General features: G+C 51.0%; 1 protein-coding gene across 4 annotated transcripts in view; it reads right to left on the reverse strand.

The window, feature by feature from the left end:
• Positions 1-20,423, reverse strand: part of ARHGAP26 (Rho GTPase activating protein 26) — a 157,017-nt gene that overhangs the window by 89,668 nt on the left and 46,926 nt on the right. For all 4 annotated transcript variants that reach the window (XR_014896778.1, XM_085312734.1, XM_085312733.1 and 1 more), the window contains exons 2-10: positions 18,475-18,570; positions 16,827-16,888; positions 15,974-16,045; positions 12,734-12,835; positions 9,845-9,955; positions 8,455-8,559; positions 7,002-7,131; positions 6,472-6,572; positions 4,241-4,335 (exon numbers count right to left, since the gene is read on the reverse strand). Coding sequence is in view for 3 of the 4 variants with exons in the window: in XM_085312734.1 (XP_085168860.1) it covers positions 4,241-4,335; positions 6,472-6,572; positions 7,002-7,131; positions 8,455-8,559; positions 9,845-9,955; positions 12,734-12,835; positions 15,974-16,045; positions 16,827-16,888; positions 18,475-18,570 (874 nt within the window). In the remaining variant the exon portion in view is untranslated. The remainder of the gene's footprint in view (positions 1-4,240; positions 4,336-6,471; positions 6,573-7,001; positions 7,132-8,454; positions 8,560-9,844; positions 9,956-12,733; positions 12,836-15,973; positions 16,046-16,826; positions 16,889-18,474; positions 18,571-20,423) is intronic.

Here is a 20,423-nt window from a genome sequence, read left to right on the forward strand (position 1 = left end):
AGCAGGGAGCCAGCCAGAGGAGTGGTGTTACGTGGACAGCTTTACTACCTTCAGGAATGACTAAGAGAACAAACCCTAAAAACACTGAATACTTCCAACGCCCATAAAAGCCAATCGGTATCAGAAGCGCTTAGCTTGCGGCCCAGAGCAACGACCTACCTTATCCCAAATCACAAAGCCTTTGTCCTCAACTAAACGAAATCCTCCTCCTCCTCGGGCTCTTTTTGTAAGACCCTGGCTGTCATCCCCGTGTACCTTGTTTCTAAGATTGATTCAGTGTGCAGAGACCACAAGTAAGTTCAGTTRGAAAAAAGGGCATTAACAGTACAACCGCACTATCCACTGGACGAGGAAAAGTATTTCAGCCAGAGACTGGAATACCATTCTGGGGGCCAACCTYGCTATAAAAACACATAGTGTATTCTGAAAAAAGTGTTAAAATATTCTCTTCCCACAGAGAAAATCAGAGCTATTTGCAAATACAGCGTTAGGAGTTTCTTACTCCCTCTCACACATACATGTATCACAGCTCTTTAGCCTTCAGCACGAGGAACTCTGGAGTCTGCTCCTTATCAGACCGCAGCAAAAGGAAGCAACGGTCTAACTACAGAACAGGCTCAGGTTTTTCTATTCCTTAGTGCTGAATTATTTTTAAGAGGAGAAAAGCCAGATTCTTTTTTYCCTCTCCTTTTCTTAAGCTGACAATAGTTTCTCTGGGCATTATTTAAGAAGGTGCAAGTCCGCACTCCGCACCACGTGTCCACCCGTTTCCCGAAATGCAACGCTGACAACGAGTCGATTTTTGTGCTGATGACAGAACGTAACGTGGGAAGAAAGAGCCGAGGCTGCCACCCCTAGGCTGTGCTGCACATTCGTGATTCTACGTCAGCAGCCCAACGCCGAGATTGTACGACATCCCTTCTCCTCGTGCGTATCCTAAAACACCTTTACAATGCAGTACGGACAGAATTCGAAGAAACTTCATGGCAATAGGTGATAAAAATATTTAAGCAGAAAGTGAAATTTCCTTTTATGTACTTATATATGTACGTATAGCTCTATACTTACATGGCTGTTAGCACTGGATTTGATACGTAAGCAAATCATAGTTAAGAAGATGTTTTATACTGCCAGTGCTACCGTGAGACAGCGGTATAGCCCCCAGCCTGAGCCCCGCAGCGCCTTCTTCCTCCTCTTGCCCTGGTTAGCAAGACTGGCACAACCCACCAGGCTGCAACAAAACAGACTAACAGCCAAGCGGGCCTGGGCATCGAGAGCTTAACACTGTTTAAATAAAAGTGCTTTAGGAAAGGACGGGAAGGAGATGACTTTGCCTTGTCCCCGTGGCACTGAGGCACGAGGGTACCTCGCTGAAAGTCACGGAGCAAATCCGCGGCAGAGCCAGGCGCTGCGGACCTGCTGCCACGCACGACCGGGGACGCCCGCTGCGGGTGGCAGAGGAACAGCATCAAGGACTCCTCCGGACTGCGCCGGAGCACTGCGGGACACGCTCTGGACACGGAGGCCGGGAGGCAGCGACATGCCCCCGTCCCGTACGGCTGGAGGCATCTCGGGGCTCTGCGTGCGGCGCAGCCCCAGGTTGCCTGTGTTCAATGTGCTGCTCTGGAGGGGCCCCCAGCAGAGCGCCAAGAGGAGCCAGCCCAGGGGAGGCATTTGGAACGACACCAAGGGGATTCGCAAGCTGAAAYGTGCCGAAACCCGCAGCAGCGCAGCAATGCCCTCGTCCTCGCTGAGGAAGGCGCCCCAGGAGTCCAGCGTAGTCTTACTCGTGCTCTACACGTATTTTGGAGGTGACAACCCGATTCAAGAGTCCATTGCAAGCAAGAGATGCGTACAGAAAAAACCTTCTGCTCTCTTAGTCCATCTATTTCCAAGCCAGCTGTTTGAAAGGCACTGTTCACCTCCCCCTCCCGTAACAAATGCAGACGGTATTCTCAAAAGCACCGTGCTCTCCTGTTTTGACTAATTTTTGTCTTTAAGTTGCATACAAAMATAAAGGAGAAAATTGTTGCAAGTCAAAACACAGTACATGTGTGCTACAGACAAGCACCTTGGGGGGTTGTTTGCTTAATCATATTCAGACTTCCTCCATGGGGCTGAAAAACAAGACACCAAGTTTCTAACTCCTCTATTGCTGGAGACAACCAAAAAGCTGCATGGCAACCCCCACCCTCCAAACATCCCAGCCCCAAGCTAGAAGCTCATGGCCCCAAACGAGCCTCCTGCATCCTACGGAAACAGGCGCGTGGACGATGCTCCAGCTAGCCCCTGCTCAAAGACGGTCCGTCGCTTGTGGTCAGCAGGCGTGGGGGAAGAGGCGCTCGGCGGCACGCGCGAAGCCAGGCCAGTGCTGGGGGGGCCGTGYGCACCCACGCGCTGCCAAGCCCTGGTAACTGCCCCGCTGGCAGGCGAAGCCTTCCTCGGTGCAGAGTGCTTTGGAAAACGGGCCAGGTGAGCAACGCCAGCCGAGGTGAGGGTGATCTCCAGCAATCTGGGGGTGTCCGAACGTCACCACGGACCTCCCAACGCGCCGTGGGACGAAGGGGTGGCCACGCTGCTCCTGGCTACAGCAAAACTGCTTTACTCTTACTCTCTTTCAGCTCCTTCAGGAAGCTCCATTATTTTATACAACTAATGACAAATTTTGGTAACAAAAATATGCAGAGAGTTGCCTGCGCACTGGGGGGAAAAGCAGCCTTTCCRTGCGTGTTTGCTGTTCTGGCTGTGCCCTGGGGCAGGGGGAATCTCTCGCAGCAGGAGTGTGTGCATGGAACAAGGTAAAAGAGCAATTTCTCAGGTTTCCCTTCTTTGCCGCTCCCTGCCATTATTTACATTTAGCAGGCATGTTTCTGGAGGAGCCTCTTGATCCTGTGCCCAACAGGCTCCAGACATCAAGGGAGGTTCAGCTGCCTCTGAACACACTGCAGAAGAAAACTATTGTGGTGGCTGGCTTCTCCTCCTCCTCCTCCCAGTTTTATTTTGATTTTCACATTAAAAAAGAAATCTCCTCCGGGCATAAGAAAAAGTCCTCATGTCAGCAGAAATACTGCAGCCTTCTGGAGAGGAGAGCGCAGCTACCAGTGGAGGGAGGCAGCCTCGGGATTAGCCCCACACAGGCCACTTATCACCCCCTCATCACAGGCAGGCCTTAACCACCCTAAACCCCTTTTTGCCCTAGGCTAGCAGTGAAAAATGCTGTCATGGAAATGCTGCGGAAGCATGGGCTGGACAGGGAAAGGTAATGCAGATTATTCTAATTGAACACATTTATTTTGCTGAACCTGGTTTTACTGAGACCCTACGAGCATCTGCACAGAGGCCGGCGAAGGGGAGAGAGGAGGGCGGAAAGCTGACAGACACACAACTGCCAGGGCACAGATAGCTGGTGATTTTGGAGCATGCTTTTGTAAAYCATGTAAACTTCCTGCAGCAAGAAAGATATGAGACAATGACTAATACCACTGAGAATAGCAACCCTAGTTTTGTTTTCCTGCTTATAAATGTAAGCTATGTGTGATGCTAATTAGACATGATAACAGGCTCTCATTCCTAGGCACTATACATTAAATCCACACATACATCTGGCTCAGTTGCTAAGCGGTACATCATGTAAGAAAGCATTCTCTCTTGCAAGAAAAAGAAGCAAATTTAAAGTGCTAGGAGATGCAAGCTGGACTTCCATTATCAGCCATCCACAGTGAACCAGCAATAGCCAGTCTAGCACAAAAGCTGAAGTTATTTGTACACACACCCAATGCTGAAAGAGGTGTCATATCCCTGCCAAGACACATGCAGGGCGTCCTTTCCACACTTATGACCATTTACCTTACATGGTCAGAGTCTGCAAAAGCGCTAAAACGCTATTAAAGTTAGAGAGACTTGAGTAAACTCAGCACCTTGTAAAATGAAGCACTAACTCAATATATTGCGAGCACCTGGCTAGAAACACCAAAGAGAAGTATGTTTCCACAGACTAATGGTTTCCATTCGCAGAGGGTGCGACTAAAGGGCAAGACAAACACTACTGAAATCGCCTGAGAACTGTCCAGGAAAGCCAGCTAAACACGAGCGCAATGTTGAGCGGGGTGCTGCTTGTGCAACTCTGCCCGTGAGCACGCAGGTGCCCCTCGGCACCCCGGGTAAGGCACCTGCAGGGAAGGTGAGGACTGCACCCGCCAAGGCTGCGATGCCCTGTGTCAGCTCAGCTCGAGCCACTCACCGGTCCACYGCTTCCACATCAAAGCAAAATCTCTTCTCAATTGAGTCAGTTTTCCGTCGTGTGCAAGATTTGAGGATAACGGCTTCATCTTCTCCCTGCAAAGACACAAAATTTTATATTTGGCTGAGAACAATCAACCATATGCCTGTCCTCAGCACCCACTGTGCTTTCACAAGTTCAAACTGGAGAAGAGGTCTGCCAACATGAGCAAATCCTCACCTGCTAAAAATACAAGTTTATATTATCTGAAATGAGGACTTGTCCTTTTACTCTTGCWAATGGGTTTCATCCAAAACCTTTAAAAGGAATCTTTCTTTCTGAATGCACACAATAAAATTACTAAATCGTACACATTAAGCATCCCATGACCCATGCTTCAGGCTGCCAGGGAGTGCTGAACCACAATTTTGGGGCAAAGTCAATTTTATTTTCCATTGCTTACAACATTATCACAGATCTGGCTGTCAGTTTTCAGCCCAGAGCTGGCTGCATTTTTGGCAGCATTCTGTACACGAGCACTCTTAAGGGGAGCAAATATGTCTTAAAATGTTTATTATATAACAAAGCAATAGCAAAACCATTCTCCCATCCAGGCATCGGCATCCAAGTTGTACTGGATTTCCACATGCCCAGCAGTGACTTGCCAATATCTGTGTACGCTGCTGTCCTCTGCTGGACAAAATCTCAGCTCAGTCCCTGCGAGTACGGAGAATTCTCCTTTTGCAGTTTTAAAAATCCACTGATGACTCAATAGAAAATAAATTTCTGAATGAGTTCCTGGAGAGGGCCATTTTTCTGTGCTTTCTGAGCTGCTCATAATGACACCTTGGCTGACTACTCTGTTCCCTGACATCATCATTTTCCTGGAAATGTATTTAGAGACRCAGAATAGGCCCAGAAAGGAAGATTTTGGAGAGCTCTTTGCAAGGCTCCTACCTACGGCAGCAACATGGCTACCTGCTCCTGGCTCCGCAGGCGCCGGCTATGCYGGCGTGGGGCGGCTGTCCAGGAGCCGAAGTCTCCGTCTGGTATTCAAAGAACGCCACGTTTTTAAACCGACTAATATCCGGCTCCAGCCGCAGCCCGAGGCGGTTTTGCGAGAGGCTGGTAACCCGCAGCGCCCTTTGCGGTTCGAGCGCAGCAGTTACCTCCTGCAGCCCTACGTCACGTGCTGCTTGCCACCAGCTGCGGGCAGATCCCCAAAACACCCGGGGTTTCGGGAGGCCACATAGCACCCGGGGCTCTCACCGGGGCTCCAGAGCAGTCGCTGGCCCGGGCTGCAAACACACTGGTGCCTATGGACATCAGTGTAGGGTAACTCTCACTGATGCCGCATTCACAGCAGAGATGCGGCTCTCCTGTAGCTCACGCCTGGAAGCTGACAGCCACAAACCCWATGCAAAGCCCTACACAAAGAGCCACCCCGTCTGCTCTTGGGACCGCAGGCAGGAGCCTCCCCGCAGCAGGCTCCCACACCAGGCACCAGCGACGGCCACCCGGTCGAGCGGGATCCCCAGCATCTGCTGCTGCGCCGTGAAAATGAAATGATTGTATTGGTCAAGCCACAGAGGTTGTGGAAGGAAAAAAATTATAGATAGATTCTCTTCTCTGGAATCCTAGAATAGGAACCAGGGACTGGAAATCAGAAGTTTGTGGRGTTGGGGCAGCATGGGTGCACACAGTTGACTCTGTGCAGATCCCACCCTCCTTTCTTTTTCTTCCAAAAGCAGAAAGTCCAGTCTCAGCCCAGAGGCAGCTGTTGCAAACTCACCATTACAAATAACTGTGTGTAGAGACAGGCCTGGAATACAGAGCTAGAGCAACTCTTGCATGCATGGGAGCATAAAATAGTGCTATGTCTAAAGGGCACTGCTTGCTCAGGAAACTAGCTCTTCTGTGAGGAGAGCTGACAGTTTCCCAGAGAATTTTTTTCTTTACAAGGCGCAAAGTTCACTCCCCATGTGGCACTCRCTCAGCCTGGAATGAATTTGACCCAGTTCACTTGCATTTTTGTCACCTTGCTAAAAATGGTTTCAGTCTGAGCTTGACAGAGAAAGAAGAGAAAGAGATCACTAGAGAGTTCATCAGGGCTGGAGGGTGAATGGTTTCCAGAGCTTGTCAGCAGGCTTCATTTGCAATCTTCCTTGGAGGAAGAGACAAGCACACCAGAGACCTCTCCCTGCCTGAGCTGTTCATAACTGTGTACAATCCTGCTGTGTAAAAASACTCACCCCTTTTCCTCCAGATTTCTGGTCAAATGGTACCATCGTGATCTTCTTTGATTCCCTCTGATATGTACAATAATGCTTCACCCAGGAAGTCCCAAAGTGACCTGCAAAGTAAATTAGTTTTTTATTCACAGAAACCATACAGTTTTAGTGCACTCCCATCAATAACCTGAAACAATCATTGACACCTTGATAACAATCATTTAACATAACTATTGTCTCTATGGTTCTTGTTGTACTTTACAAGTGCAACAAGCATTACTGTCCCCATTTTGATCAGGGGAAAGCTGAAAGAGAGTTTATCAATCACTGATCGTGATTCACAAGGAGAACCTGGCTCCCAGCTCATATCTTAATATCCCACCAGTTGAGCCAATCTCTCTTGCAGAGACTTCATAGCTTGCTAAATGAGCCTTCCCCTCCTGTGCCCTGCTAGCCACATTCACACAAGCCCTGGTTTTGCCAGGTGCCTCTGACTGGACTCCCTGGGAAGGCAGCACAGGATGCCCCGGCACCGTGGCGCTGACACCTACGTTTCTCCTGCACGTAGAGGTAACCCTCCATGGTGTACGGGCTGATGTTCTTGTGTTCATGAGGATTCTCCTTCATCTTCTTCATCAATGATTCAACCTCCGACCTTGTTCCTTCAAAACGATTTCTTGTCTGTAAATTAAYGGAGGCATGTATTATTCTCCAGCAGTCATGGACACTGCAGAATCAAATACACAAAAGAGCGATCTGGGAAATGACTCTCCTGCCCTTTGTTTTTCCATCCTGCAAGTTGAGACAACTTATTGAAGCTTTTCATGAAAAAAAAAGAGCAACACAAATCTTCCTGAGCCTCAAATATATACCCTAATGTAAATTAAAGCTCACACAAAAAGCTACATCAAAACCACTCCATGAATTTCCACCCAYCCTTTTCCATTCAACCAGCACTAGACGCCCCAGGGCGGCCTCAGCTCCCCCCCGTTGGGATCATCTCACACTTGCAATGACATGATGCTCTCCCACCTGCCCCACCACCAGTGGCCGCCCCCKCTCCCCAGCACAGAGCAGACACCAGCGCCCTGCTCTGGGGCGGCCCCATCCCTGCCTCACTGCACGCCTGACGCAAACACCGGGTTTCCAGCCGCACTCCTGCATGGTAGTGAGGACCTGCACAGCAGCAGTCAGGACAACCCAGCATCTTCACCCTAATGCGGACGGGAACACGCTGTTTTGAGGAGTACCACGCAGAGAAAGACCACAGGAGGGAGACCCTGGAGCTAGGTTTCTACAGTCCTTGCTGAAAACGGGGCCAGAAGAGCCCTTTGTCAGCCACCTAATAGTTTTTCCTGGGCCTGAACTTAAAGAAAAATATTACAACTGCCAAGTTGTTTGTTTTACGAGTTTTCTGAAGAAGCTGTTTCCAAAGGATAAAATCAGTCTAAGCCCTTTGTAGAAGGGGAGTAATTTTATAACAAAAGAGGAAGGGGAAGCATGTTGCAATGCCAACATGGCAAACAAAGTCGCTCCAGATGGAGGCYCAAGCCAGGCTCGCAGACACTAACCACATGCCTGGCTTCGGGGGTGCCTGGTGGCAGCTCTACTCCCCAGCAGCCCTGGAGACTATGCTGGCAAAAATAAAAATAAAAAAATGAGGCACTTCCTAAGACAAACAACACTTTGAAATACTTGCAAAATGGTCTGAAACACTCACTAAAGCTATAGGGCACTGAGTGATGYCTGCCTGCTGGCCAGCTTCTCCTGAGAAAGTCTGGAGCTCTATATTTGGAATGCCATAAGGAATAAACTGCCATTTAGGTTGTCTGTATGATGTAGCGTTACTTACAAAAAAAATATTGCTTTCAATTACTGTCAGACCTCCTGGTTGATGGTAAACAAAAAAAAGGGGGGGGGAAATCTTTATTAAAATATAGCAAAAAAACATTAGTTTGCTCTGCAACAGCTGCAGTCAGGTTCACACAGCTTTCCTGCACTTACGTTCTGGATGCTGATCGTCAGCTCTGTCTTGAAATCGCTGAAGTCCTTCGCAAGTTCATAGCCATGGTGGTAGAAGGTGAAAAGTCCCTGCAGAAAGGCCAGCAGCTGCGTTGGGGCAAAAGGGATGGAGATTGTCAGTGGAGACCTGCAGCCACTTCCAAAGTAGCCACTGCCGCGGGCAACGCATGCACAACATCCCGAGGCACAAACAACCCCTGCGCTCACGCAGCCGTCCCCGCTTCCCCGAGCCCTGTTCACCCCTGCTTCCAGCCCAGCATCCCAAGGACCCCCCGACCTCACAAAAAATCCACTTTGAATGATTTCATATAAATAAAGTAATGCTGAACCAAGCAAACCTCCCCTTCGTTGGATCTCTCTCCTCCTCCCTCYCTTGCATTACTTAAATACTTGCTTCTCTGAGAACAGGGTCAAGATTTGTTGGGAAAATCGGGCCATAAGCAGTCATGTTTAAGGTCCTGCTTCTCTTAACCTTTTATTCCTCACTTAAAAGGAATTACTTTTTGCAAACAGCAGAGAAGGTTTTATATTTCCTAGAGGAGCTTTAAAAGACTTAGCACCTGATCCAAGGTACTTGTCAGGAAACTTACTTTTTCAACTTTTATCATTCCTGCACTCTCTTTTCCCTCTGTAAAAGTTACAGTTCACTTCAGATTCTACTCTTTTTTCCCAGTCAAGCCTATTTTGCTTCTAATATAGCCTTCAACTGCCAGCTGCACTGCAGCCTGAGAGCAAGCAGCCACAGCCCATCATGGCAGAGACGACAGCGCAAGCAAACCCAGCAAYGTTCCCAGTCCATGTGTGACTGCTGAGCTGAAGACTGATGGCTTTGAGCCTCAGTGCTCTCAGAGGGATGTCCTGACACCTCGGTGAAGGACCAAGGGCATCACCACAGACACTTCTTTTCCCTGTTTCCCCCATTCTCTCCATCAAGAAGGCACATGAGTTGAATTTTCTGSTCCCTGGAGACCTCCCTGCCATTTCCTAACCCCACTGACCTATCTGGTATGCCATCACCTGGTTCCCTGTGGAGCTGCTGCCTACTCAAAAACTTTCACYTTGTCTCTCCTGGCTGGCCTTGGCCAAGAAAAAGTTAGCATTTCTTTGCTGTGACAAAGGCAGCGGGCAATACAGTTASGGGCACTGAGCCTGGCTGCGGTGCCATCCTGGAGGAAACCCTGAGGAACAGGCCCAGAAGCTGTGCCCCGAGCCGTGCCTGCACCGTATATGAGTGCCACCAGCACTGTCCAGCCCCTATCCCCCAAATAAAAGGGAAAACCTTTCACATCATTTCAAACAAGCCAGCTGGCCTAAAAACAACATGCCCGTCAGAAATGTTTTGCAAGCTAAAGGAGTTTGAACATTCACTTACAGGTTCCACAAACTCAAACATCTTCCTTTCCTGGACTTCTTGCACCTTGAAGACATACTCCAGGGAAACTTCATAAAAATGCTGCCGAACCAGGTCTACCTGGCTGTCTGCCTACAAGCGCCACAGAGATTAAAGAGGAAATACAAAATCACTACTGACGGTGAACATTTGGCTTCAAGATTAGAAGACATCTGGGCCTAATGGGAATGAGTCCGTGCAGAACATAAATTCAGTTCCAGACACCAGTGCAGGGCTAGACAGATGGCACGCTGATTAAATAGAAACCTGATTCACATGAACAGGCTCTTTCCTTAGCTGAAAAAAAGTTCTTGAGACTCTTATGTTCTCACCTCCTTGACAGCTGCGTAGAAAAGCATGCATTAGAAGCAAGACATATGAGAAGTCTCTACATACTTGACAATAAGAAACAATTCTCAGTTTCTGGAAAGAGCATGAAGGGGAATCTCCAGGAATGTAGGGTTTGAGCAAGGTGGTACGCATGCCCCACTGCCCTCTAACAAGGACATTTTGGTTCAATGGGTCAGTAGACAGCAGTTTTGAAGCAGCTGCCCCACTGCTTTGAAGTTAAGGCCTGAATGAGCCCTCAACRTGTATGTGCACCAAAAACAGCCTCATCGTGTATGTGCACCAGAGGCACAGAGCAGAGGAAGGAATACAGATGCCACCTGCTGCCCTCCTCTGTCACAGATTATTATTATTTTTCTAGGTGAAATTTTGTGCAGCATATCCTGGACCTGTGATACAAGGGAAGTCAATCCAGGCAATGTACGATCCTTCTGACCTTGATATTGGTAAACTCAGTGCTGGTCTAAGACCCCCCAGTGCAAACCAATYGACTCATCTTTCTATAGGAGGCAAATTCTTCTATCCTAACGGAAGACTAAGGAGTATTTAACACCTTGGAGTCAGCACCCAGGGAGGCTGGGAATTATTACTACTGCTGCTTTACAAATAGGTRTAACTCCAGCTTTGTCACAGAAGACAAATTCTGCCTTCTCCAGACACACCAAGCTATTCTCTCAGAGGCTGCACCAGCTCCTGTGTGATGCAGACAGCAGAACTGCTCAGCAGGACACARGGTGGTAGGAGCTCCAACTACTTCTCCTCTGTCATCCTCACTGTGAGCTGGGTGGTACAGGACTCCCAGGAAGATCCTCCTGGGGTAAGCGAAGCAATGAGCCAAACTCGAGCGGTAGGCTAGTTCGCACATCCTGCCAGAGCCGAACACACAGCTGCTTTGGCACCCTGCAGACACAGCTGGCAAATATCCACTTCCTTTTAACAGGAACTTATTCCCAATTTTCTCTGTGACAAAGCCGTGAAACGGTTTATTTTCACCATGACCTGCCATCAACACTTGTACTATGTATCCACGGTGCAGAGTCTGAGATATTTAGCAAACTGAGTTCTGAAAAGYAGAAAACATGATGCAATAAAGTGACTTTGCCAGCAGTTAAATGGCAAATTAGACTCAGTGTATTATTTAATTGGTCAACAGCCAAAGCAGCAGAGAATTCCCATGTTTTTTTTCTCTCCTCCTTTTGCTACATCAGTTGCACATGTGGCCACTAGCATCCTCCAGATGTGGACAGCAGAAGGAGTCTAGGAAATATAAAACACCAAATCTCCCAGATACAAACTCRTCTCCTAGGACATTAGGATGCCTAATAACACTCCAGACTGCTAATAAGAGGTTGGTGTTACTTTTCCTAAAACATTATCATTATTACATCAGTAACTTTTCCACGCACATCTGCTGTTCCTCTAGCACCCTCTCCGGAAAGCCTGTTTGCAAGTGGGAGAATGCCCCGGGCAGCCCAGGAGCGTTTCCTCGCTCTCCTGGACGCTGCATCTCCATCTAACCACCTGAATATCAGACTGCCGTTTTCAGCCGTTTCTCTGTAAAGTTTGAGTCATCAAAATCAGCTTTCTAGTGCCACAGGGGAAAAACAGCCGGAAGCATGAACACTYGAACTGGGAAGCAGGCACCAGGGAGCACCTTCCCTCGCTGCAAAAGGCGAGTCGGAGGTGGAAGTGCCGGCAGATGGCACCAGCTGCTAGCGCAGCCGAACCAGCCCGGCCTCAGCAGGACATGGCYGATGGGAGGCACAACAACCCGGACCCTTATCCCTTCCTCGACTCAGGATGGAGGAAGGTGATTATTTGTGCCACGGATGCAACTGCACTCTTGACTTGGGCTATGTCTCCAGCTCTGCTAGACACTGTAACGAAACCCGAGTTATTCCAACGCAAAGGTCGCTGCCTGTGCCCCTCAGTTCCCTCCAAAGGGCTTAGTGACCTACCAGCTTTATGTTTAAAAGAAAGCACATGCGTCCTGCAAGGACTAACCAAAAGCAGGGCTGGCCCAGGGAATCCCAGACTCATGAGAAGTGACTGAAAACTGAGTGCCATCACCCAACAAGAGCATTTTGGCACAGTAGCAAACTATGTCCCACCTAAGTAACAGGCTTCTAAAGMAGTTTAAAAGCATTAAGCCTGATCACTCTTCCCAGGAAGCACAAAGCCAGCGCAGCCATTTCCAGAGAAGGAAACCAAAGACAGTTGTGAATCATCATGGCACACAGGAGGCCTGTGGCAGAACCACTTCCCTTTTGTTATGGTCTTTAATTATAACTTCTCTACCCTTTCTGATAGCTATCTGTTTGAGGATCTCTCTGATTTACTCACCAAAATAACTCTGCCTCTTTTGATTTATAAGAATAGGGCAAAACGCTGCCATTCACAGTCAGAATGGGAAGAAAAATTAACTGACATCCAGGAAAAACAATGCAGTAAGCTGCATAATATAGTCAAAAAGATGTCAACACCAAGTACTACTAGACATGGAAAACTAGGGATTGGTCTCACCTCCTGGAGCTGGGATTCTTTCTTCTTAGAAGACAAGTTTAAATGCTTCTCTAAGACACCACAATACTTCTCAGTCTCCTTGTCGTATTTCTTTTTGGCATCCTACAAAACAGAACAAAAATCATTATACCAAATACAATAGTATTGTGCCTGCTGTTGGGAGACTGCAAAGGCATCATAGACTTGTGAGTCCCAGGCATGAACTAACCCCCTTTTGCAAAGCACATACTGGGCAAAACCCAAGGAACACCAAGCAGATGGAGGGAAAAGCAAAGGATTTTATGCAAGCAAGGCAGTGCTGGTCAGCTCGGCAGGTTCAGGACGCAGCAGCTGTGCCGCTCTCAGGGGAGCGAGACAAATGTTCTCTGGTGAGGACCGATGCGTTCACCCCAGTGGGCAGAAGGTCCAAGCATGGGCTTGAACACGGGCACCCACGGCCACAGCAAAGCAGGCTGAGGCCATCAGCCGCCTTTAACTGTGACCACCAGGCAATGACGGGAAAATGGATTTTGCTACCAAAACCCAGGACTTGGGAGAGCTTCTTCTCTATTACCAAAGCTCATTAACGCTTTCAATCCCAGTGCTCACCCAAAGATAATGCAGCAAGGAAAGTGTTTGCTACTCAGCTAATGAGAACATCATCACAAGGCGCTCATCCCATTCCCTGCCAAACCGAGCAGTGGCTTATCCTAGGTGTTGCTCAGGATGATAGAGTAATTTGGTTATTTGTGCCAGGAGTGTCACAGGAAGATGTCAACCTTAACTTTTCCTTTCTACTTCTCATCTCAACAGAGGTCAGTCATCAACTTGCACACTCAGTATTCAGAGAGCTCAAAGCAAACTTAACCCTCAGCAAGAATCCTGCTTTCAAGAGCCAGCACTAGGCAAAGAAGCTAGGTTTATTTCAAGTTTCTTCTAAAATCTTATAGCAACCCTAAAACCACACCCRGAGAAGACATGCTTTGATGGGCCCAAATTGGACAGAAGATGAAGGAAGTGGCAGGACAGCAGCTTCCTAACCCCAAGCATGCCTGCTTTTAATCAGCTGCGCACACACAGYGCTCCACTCACATCGTGCGCTGGAYGCAACACAAGTGACTCTTTGCTCGTGTGCCAGCTGCAGATGGTGAAAGAWACCTGGGCACCGGCCAGCCCGTAGTATCAAAGTAAAGGTGTCAAAAACGGCCTCCCAGCACAATCTCCCACGCCTCAGCTTCAGAGCCCCCACCCAGATCACAGGCTGCAGGCATCCACAGCCTGTGCCAGCAGAGAGAGAAAGGGAAACCATTTCTGAAGACATCGAGAGCCTTCAGATTTCACAATGTGCAAAAGTTTCCAAGTCCTAGAGAACAGCACGGACAGGAAGGTATCAGACAAGTTCAAACCACTAACATTGCAGCAAGAGGAGACAAAAGAAAAATTAGGCAGGCATTCGGGCCAAAAAAACAGCATTCTGCAACAGCTGTGCTCCTGGGGTGGACRGGCAGAAAAGCAAGGGTGCAGGCAGCGACTCCCGCGAGCCGCAGCTGCACGCAGGACACATCCATGGGGCGCAGGGCCAAGGCAAATACCAGGAAAAAAAACCTGCACGGCCACAGAGTGCTTTCCTGGAGCAGCTGCCGAGCGGCCCCGCTCTCAGCCCCCTGCACAGCCCCACATCTGCGGGGACCCGGCGGGCTGCTGCGTCTCCCCTCGGCAGCGCACTTCTGCCAAGCGAACGCGCCTGCTGCAGTGGAACAGCCGACGTCTCGCTATATCCACACCGGAGGCACAGCTCTGGTCCGACCAGCATCGCGCTGCTTTTCCGACACGAACCGGCTCCGGCAGCGCTGGCAGGGCAGGCTGCTCTGCTGGCCCCGGTGCACCCGAGCGGCAGCAAACTTCTCCCTGCCGACAAACCCGCCTCCTTCACGCAAAGAGAGCCCCAAGCTGCTGGGATCTGCAGAAGTGCCCCCATCTGCAGCCTCATCCCCACGTYCGCCTCTCGGAAGCTACGGATGGCCCCCACAGGCACCGGGCTTCGAAACACGGCCGACTCGGGCAGACACCAGCCAGCATCTCCAAACACAGCTTGGAGACAGAAAGAGTTTTACGCCAATACAGAAACAAGACACGAAGTTCTACGCTCCTCCGCAGCTACAGCAACTCCAACGTCAAGCCACCGCCGTAAGGAGCCCCGGCGCCGAGGAAGAGCAGCCCGGCCTGCCTGCTGCCCCCGCGCCAGCCCGGGCCACGCGGCCTCCCGCGGCTCCGGCAGCGCCGCGGGGGAATCTCCAGCGGCACGGACGCCCCGCGGCGTCGAGCCCCGGCGGGCACGCTGCCCCAGCGCTGCCCCCGCCCGCGGGCCGCAGCRTTTCTTCCTAGGGCAGGCAGCCCCCAACAGTGCATCTTGCGCAGGCAGGGGAGAACGGTTGCACCGACAGGACCTGGCATGGTAATAACTGGCTCATTTCCGAAAGAATTTTTTAAAAAAAAAAAGCTGTGCAGAACAGGACAGCCCGGTCTCGGTGGGCGCGCCGTCCCGCCCCCCAGCACTCCGGCCCGGCGGGGAGCTCACACATCACTGCAACGCAAACGCTGCCCCGACCAACTGGCCCGCGCTCCTCGCAGGCAGCAGCAGGCTGCTATAACAACAGAAGAGCAGTGGACGGCGGTTTTAATTTCAGAACAAAGACAGGAAAGAAATTGGAATAAATAAATAAATAAATGAGAAGCGCAGGCTGTGTCTCACAGCAGSTCCCAGACAGCCGGGTGCAGGGGCCAGCTCCCCCCAGGCCCGCCAGGCCACTGAGCGCCATGGGGAACGCTCCAGGGATTCGCCCGCGATGGCAGAGAACAGGCCTGAGACTCTCTTCAGGCAGCTCAGAATTCATCTGAGGAAAAGCTAATTCTGGTTTCGAGCTTTGGAGGGAGAAAAAAAGTTTACTTAAGTTAGCAAGTGACTTTTGGCCCATGGCTCACCTCTGCGCATTACTTGGCTGCAGGCAAAGTCAGAAACACTGAGGTGCTTTAGCCCGAGCTGGAATTGTCCCCATCTCTCCGTCCTGCGGGCAAGGGACTTCTCCCCCGGGTGCAGTGACCAGCTCAGACCTGTCCCTGTCCCCGAGCAGGCACAGCCATTACTTTTCACGTTTCCCTTGGAGGGGGAGGTCTGGAGAAGTTTCCACAGATTTTTCTGCTGTTCAGAGCAGGTGGAAAGGGTCCCCAAGGAGCCAGGGACTTGCCACGGGAGCAACTTACCTTAGCGGCACCGATCTGCTCCTTGCGGAACTTCTCCAGCGGCGTGATGAGCACCTCGCTGGCGTTCTCAACCTGCGGGAGACCGGCACGAGTCACAACCTCCTCTCCTCTCGTGTCTGCGCCCAGCTGCACCACAGGCTCAAGCACCGTGGGTGTCCAGCTCAGAATTAAGTTATCCACACTGCATCACACCTTTCTTTGCTCAGTCCCTCCAAATGTACAACAACATTGCAGCCTCCTGGGATGAGGACCCTTTCCCAGGAAAACTCTCCTGCAGCCCACTGAGACCTGCACCCTTCACCCTCCTCCAGCTATACCCTGGGTTAGGATCTGGACAGGAGACTGAAGATCTTTGAACCAACTGCTCTCTTTACCCCAGCGTGTCCTACCAGCACAGATGCTGACCAATTGCCAAAAGTGAAATATCRTAACTAACGCTCTGCAGGTTTGCCTTGCCTCCCATACCTCTCCCACCTCTCCCCTCCACCGTGCGCCAGCTGCACRCTTGGGAAGGGGGATTGGGGCTGTTTCAGCCTGCAGCACTGCTGTGCACCACGACGGCACGCACACCACCCCCCAACCTGCTCGTAGAGAGGCACYAGCAGAGAATGGCTGCTGGCTCTGGTCCCCTCAGTACAGTCCCACTCAGTGAGGTGGCAGCTCAGTGACACGCTGCCAACACATCCCATGAGGACGACTGTTCCCATTCTTCTGAGTACACACTCCAATGATCCAGCTATGGTATGACGAGCAAGGAGGAGAAGGGATGGGACATCTCATGCTGCCCTGAGCCCACCAGCCTTGGGCAYCCCTGTGCCCTCCGGGAGGTGACCGGTCACTGCAGGGCCCATACCATGCGCATCCGCTCGTCTTCCAGATTCCGGAGAACAGTGGCAAACTCTTGGAGAGATTTGGCTGAAAGGGACACAGCAACAATTTAAGCTTTTAATGTTTACTTTTTTTTTTAATTTCTAACATCAAAGTAGTCATAGCAACACATCTCTAGTGATTGTCATTCCTCAGGGAAGATATTCCAGGCAGTCCAGCCAGATCACACGGCAGATTAACTCCAGGCAAGCATAATCCTGACTTTATTAGGAGGCTGGCTGCTTCTTGGAGTACACAAGCAAGGGAACTGGCTTTCAAACACTTGGGCAAATAATACCCCAAACCAGCCAATCAGCCAGGTGATGTTTCCCCAGTGAGTGTGCTGCATTCACCTGAGACACTGCTACACACATCACAAGCTCAGAAGCAGCAGTCTGGGGGCTCTTTGTACAAACCTGCCCCGGTTTGAGTTGGCTTCGATTCATCTGTCACAAGTCAAACTTGCTTCCTTCATTTTGCTGACTTGCTAGGGAGGGACGCACACACACAAAACAGGAATAGGTGAACCCTGGCTGTTCTAGAAGTACYGTAGCAGGTGCAGACAAGCCAAAASTTTGATTTTTCCCTGYTACACATTCAGAATATACTGTCCAAGCCTAAGGCTGCTGGGTTTGTATGCAGGTCCCACATATGGGCACAGGACTGAGCAGGGTTTTTATCCTCTCTTCCCTCTCCCCTAGAAATGCTTATAGCTACCCATAAAAAATGACTGGTAGMAGAGCAGCCACATTCCCATCTCCAGAGAGGAGGACAGCACATTAGTCTTGAGCCTGTTCTGCCCAAAGGGCAGTCACTGATCAGCCTTACAGTGTAACACAGGCCTCAGCTGTGCTCAGCACACAAGTGACAGCTCACCGCAAGATCTGCGCTCAATAAGAGGACTTTGATGAGAAATTGTTTTTGCCAAGAGATCAAATGCAAATAAATAAGCAAAGTGTTTGCACAGGAAGCTCTAAAAGTTCAACTTGTGTAGAAGTGTGATAATAYTGAATGAAGTGGGAGAAGCTGCTCCTCTGAACCTAGAAAAGACTGCACCCACCTTTGGTAAAGACAAGTTCAAAATTTGGAGAACGTTTCTAGCCTCTCGATGGCTTGTTCATGTAGACGGCAAGCATCTGAGCTGTCCTCTGCCTATCACAGCCCAGCTAATAGGACTGCAGTTTGTCTCCCTTCCAGAGCACAATCCCTTGAAGTATATTTAGCTGCGACTACATCTCCAGATCAGTGCTCTCAAATGGGAAAGGGCAAATGGCAGGATAATCTAGATGGCTGCAGATATGGACCATCTTCTTCCTTGATTATCTGACAGGGCTAGAGTTAGGACCAAAACTACAACTGCTCTGCCATGTGAAGGCTTTGCTGACACTGATTTAAAAGGCTTATGTATTTCCCTAGGGCAGGAAAGAGTTYAGAAGAATTTGTGGGCCTCTTGATATCGGTATGTGTATTTCTATGTCTCAGAATCACAGAATGGGTGAGGTTGGAAGGGACCTCAGGAGATCATCCAGTCCAACTTCCCTGCTCAGGCAGTCATGTATCATGAGCTCTGATCAACTCAAGGATTTGCAGCATGGCTTCAGTGCTACCCATTTAAACAAATACTCGGYGTTTACCTATGCAGATCTCATCATCCGTCTCGGCATCGCCTATGCAGCGGAATTTAAATTCATTTAGGGAATCTGCAAACTTCCGCTGGGCTGAAGACAGATCTGTCAAGAAAGTAGAGAGAGAAAGGAAAATGCAGGTATTAAAGATGGTATGACCCAGACAGWCGCATAACCTGAGCTAGCACATCCCTCCCCAGGAGGAATGTGTTTGATTCGGGCCCTCCCGTTGCAATCCCAGCCSCAGCTAACCCGATGGCAATGCTGCTCTTGTCCTTCACGTGCACTGTGGGACGGCAGCCTTGCTGAGCCCCAAGCCAGCGACYGCCTCACTACACTATGGGAGACGCAAGCTCAAAACCCCTCAACTTCTTATCATGAAAATCCTCCGGGACCTCAGCCCCCGGGGCACGCGAGCCATGGCACGCTGCAGCAGGGCTGCAGCAGCTCCCGGGCTGCCCCCAAAAGACTCTAATTCAGCAGGTGCTTGCTGCGCCTGGAAAGACCTGGCCTGAACGAAGGCTCCGCTTACAAGCGTTAATGCACAGGTTTATTACTTTACAAGTCACAGATTCTCTCTGAGATCTGAATCCTATTAAGTTATTACTTGGAATGAGCTGAGCCGATCCTGGATTGGCTTTTCGAACCGGCCCCGTAACCTTACCTAGACAAACACAGCCGCTGCCCGGGCACAGCGAGGCCAACCGGCTTTGACAGGAGCTTGTACTTGAACAACGTAAGAGCCTCAGGGAATACAAACAGCATTAAGAAGACATTATGCTAAATCTCCTGTGGATGTCTTTGCTCAAAGTTCCCAAAATTCAGTGATTTTTTTTTCCTTTCTGAGCACAGGTGCAAACTGTGTGCACCCGCAAAGCGCACGAAGTCTCTTTCCCCTCTCAGATGCTTACAGTCGGATAGCCGCAAAGGAATTCAGCCGCCTCCTTCCTTCCCCATGCAAAAGGGGAGTTTAAAGCTTTCCCCAGGCTTTAAAGCTGTTCTCCAAGCGCCTCTGCCCCGATTCCCAGTGCTAAGGCTGCCTGCAGTTGGCTTTGCACGGGGCTGGCTTTGCAGAGCTGGCTTCCTTGAGCAGCAGGAAAATACAAAGCRCGTATAGGCAACAGCAGGGACGAGGTGCGCGACAGCCGGGGGCTCTCCCGGCAAGCAGGACGAGGGGGCACAGCCGCAGGGGCTCCTCCGCCCGGCGCGACGCGGGAACAGCGATCACGCTTCGAGGAGGAGCGCTTGATACCAGCGACGTTTCCACCGCGGCCTCTTCAGCCCTGAGCTTCCACCGCTTACCAGGCTGCTTCACCCTTCACGCTGATTCCCGGCAGTGGAGTGGAATCGACCAGGACAGCCGGGCAGCCTGAGCAGGGGACGAAGAGCCGGGCTCGGACCCGAGGCGGGAGCCGCTCCGGAGCGGCACCAGCCCCTCGCCACCTCTCCAGGGGCAGGACAACGGCGGCAGCRGCTCAGGGGGCCGGTGCTGCCTGCCGGGGCGCTGCCTCCGGCCACGGGACGTTCTGCCACGGCACCGCCAGCAACCTGACAGCGCTAGGCACTGCAGAYCCCCGGTCCAAACAGCTCTCCGGCAGCAGTGCTCGCTGCCACAGCCTTCCGGGCACGACCCAAGCGCCACATTCCCGCACGCACAAATGCTGGAGCGAGGTCTGGGCGGGAGCCAGCCTGGCACAGCCGTCGGCTCCGGCAGTGCACCAGGGTCAGCAACGTTTACCTTCCGAGCAGCATCCTCTGCTACCACCACCCCCTTCCTCCTCGAAGTTGCATGCGGCGGGTCGGGCCTTGCACCATGCTGGGAGCGGAGGGGCAACGCACGACGGCCTCCTCTCCTCCCGCAGCCACGGCAGGGCACGGCGGCAGGAAAGGGCCCCGCGGGCACGACGGCCTCCTCCCCTCCCGCAGCCGCGGCGGGCACGGCGGCAGGAAAGGGCCCC

This window comes from Rhea americana, unplaced genomic scaffold, assembly GCF_003343005.1.
Source record: "Rhea americana isolate MKP2758 unplaced genomic scaffold, rheAme1 scaffold_37, whole genome shotgun sequence".
NCBI classification, from domain to species: domain Eukaryota; kingdom Metazoa; phylum Chordata; class Aves; order Rheiformes; family Rheidae; genus Rhea; species Rhea americana.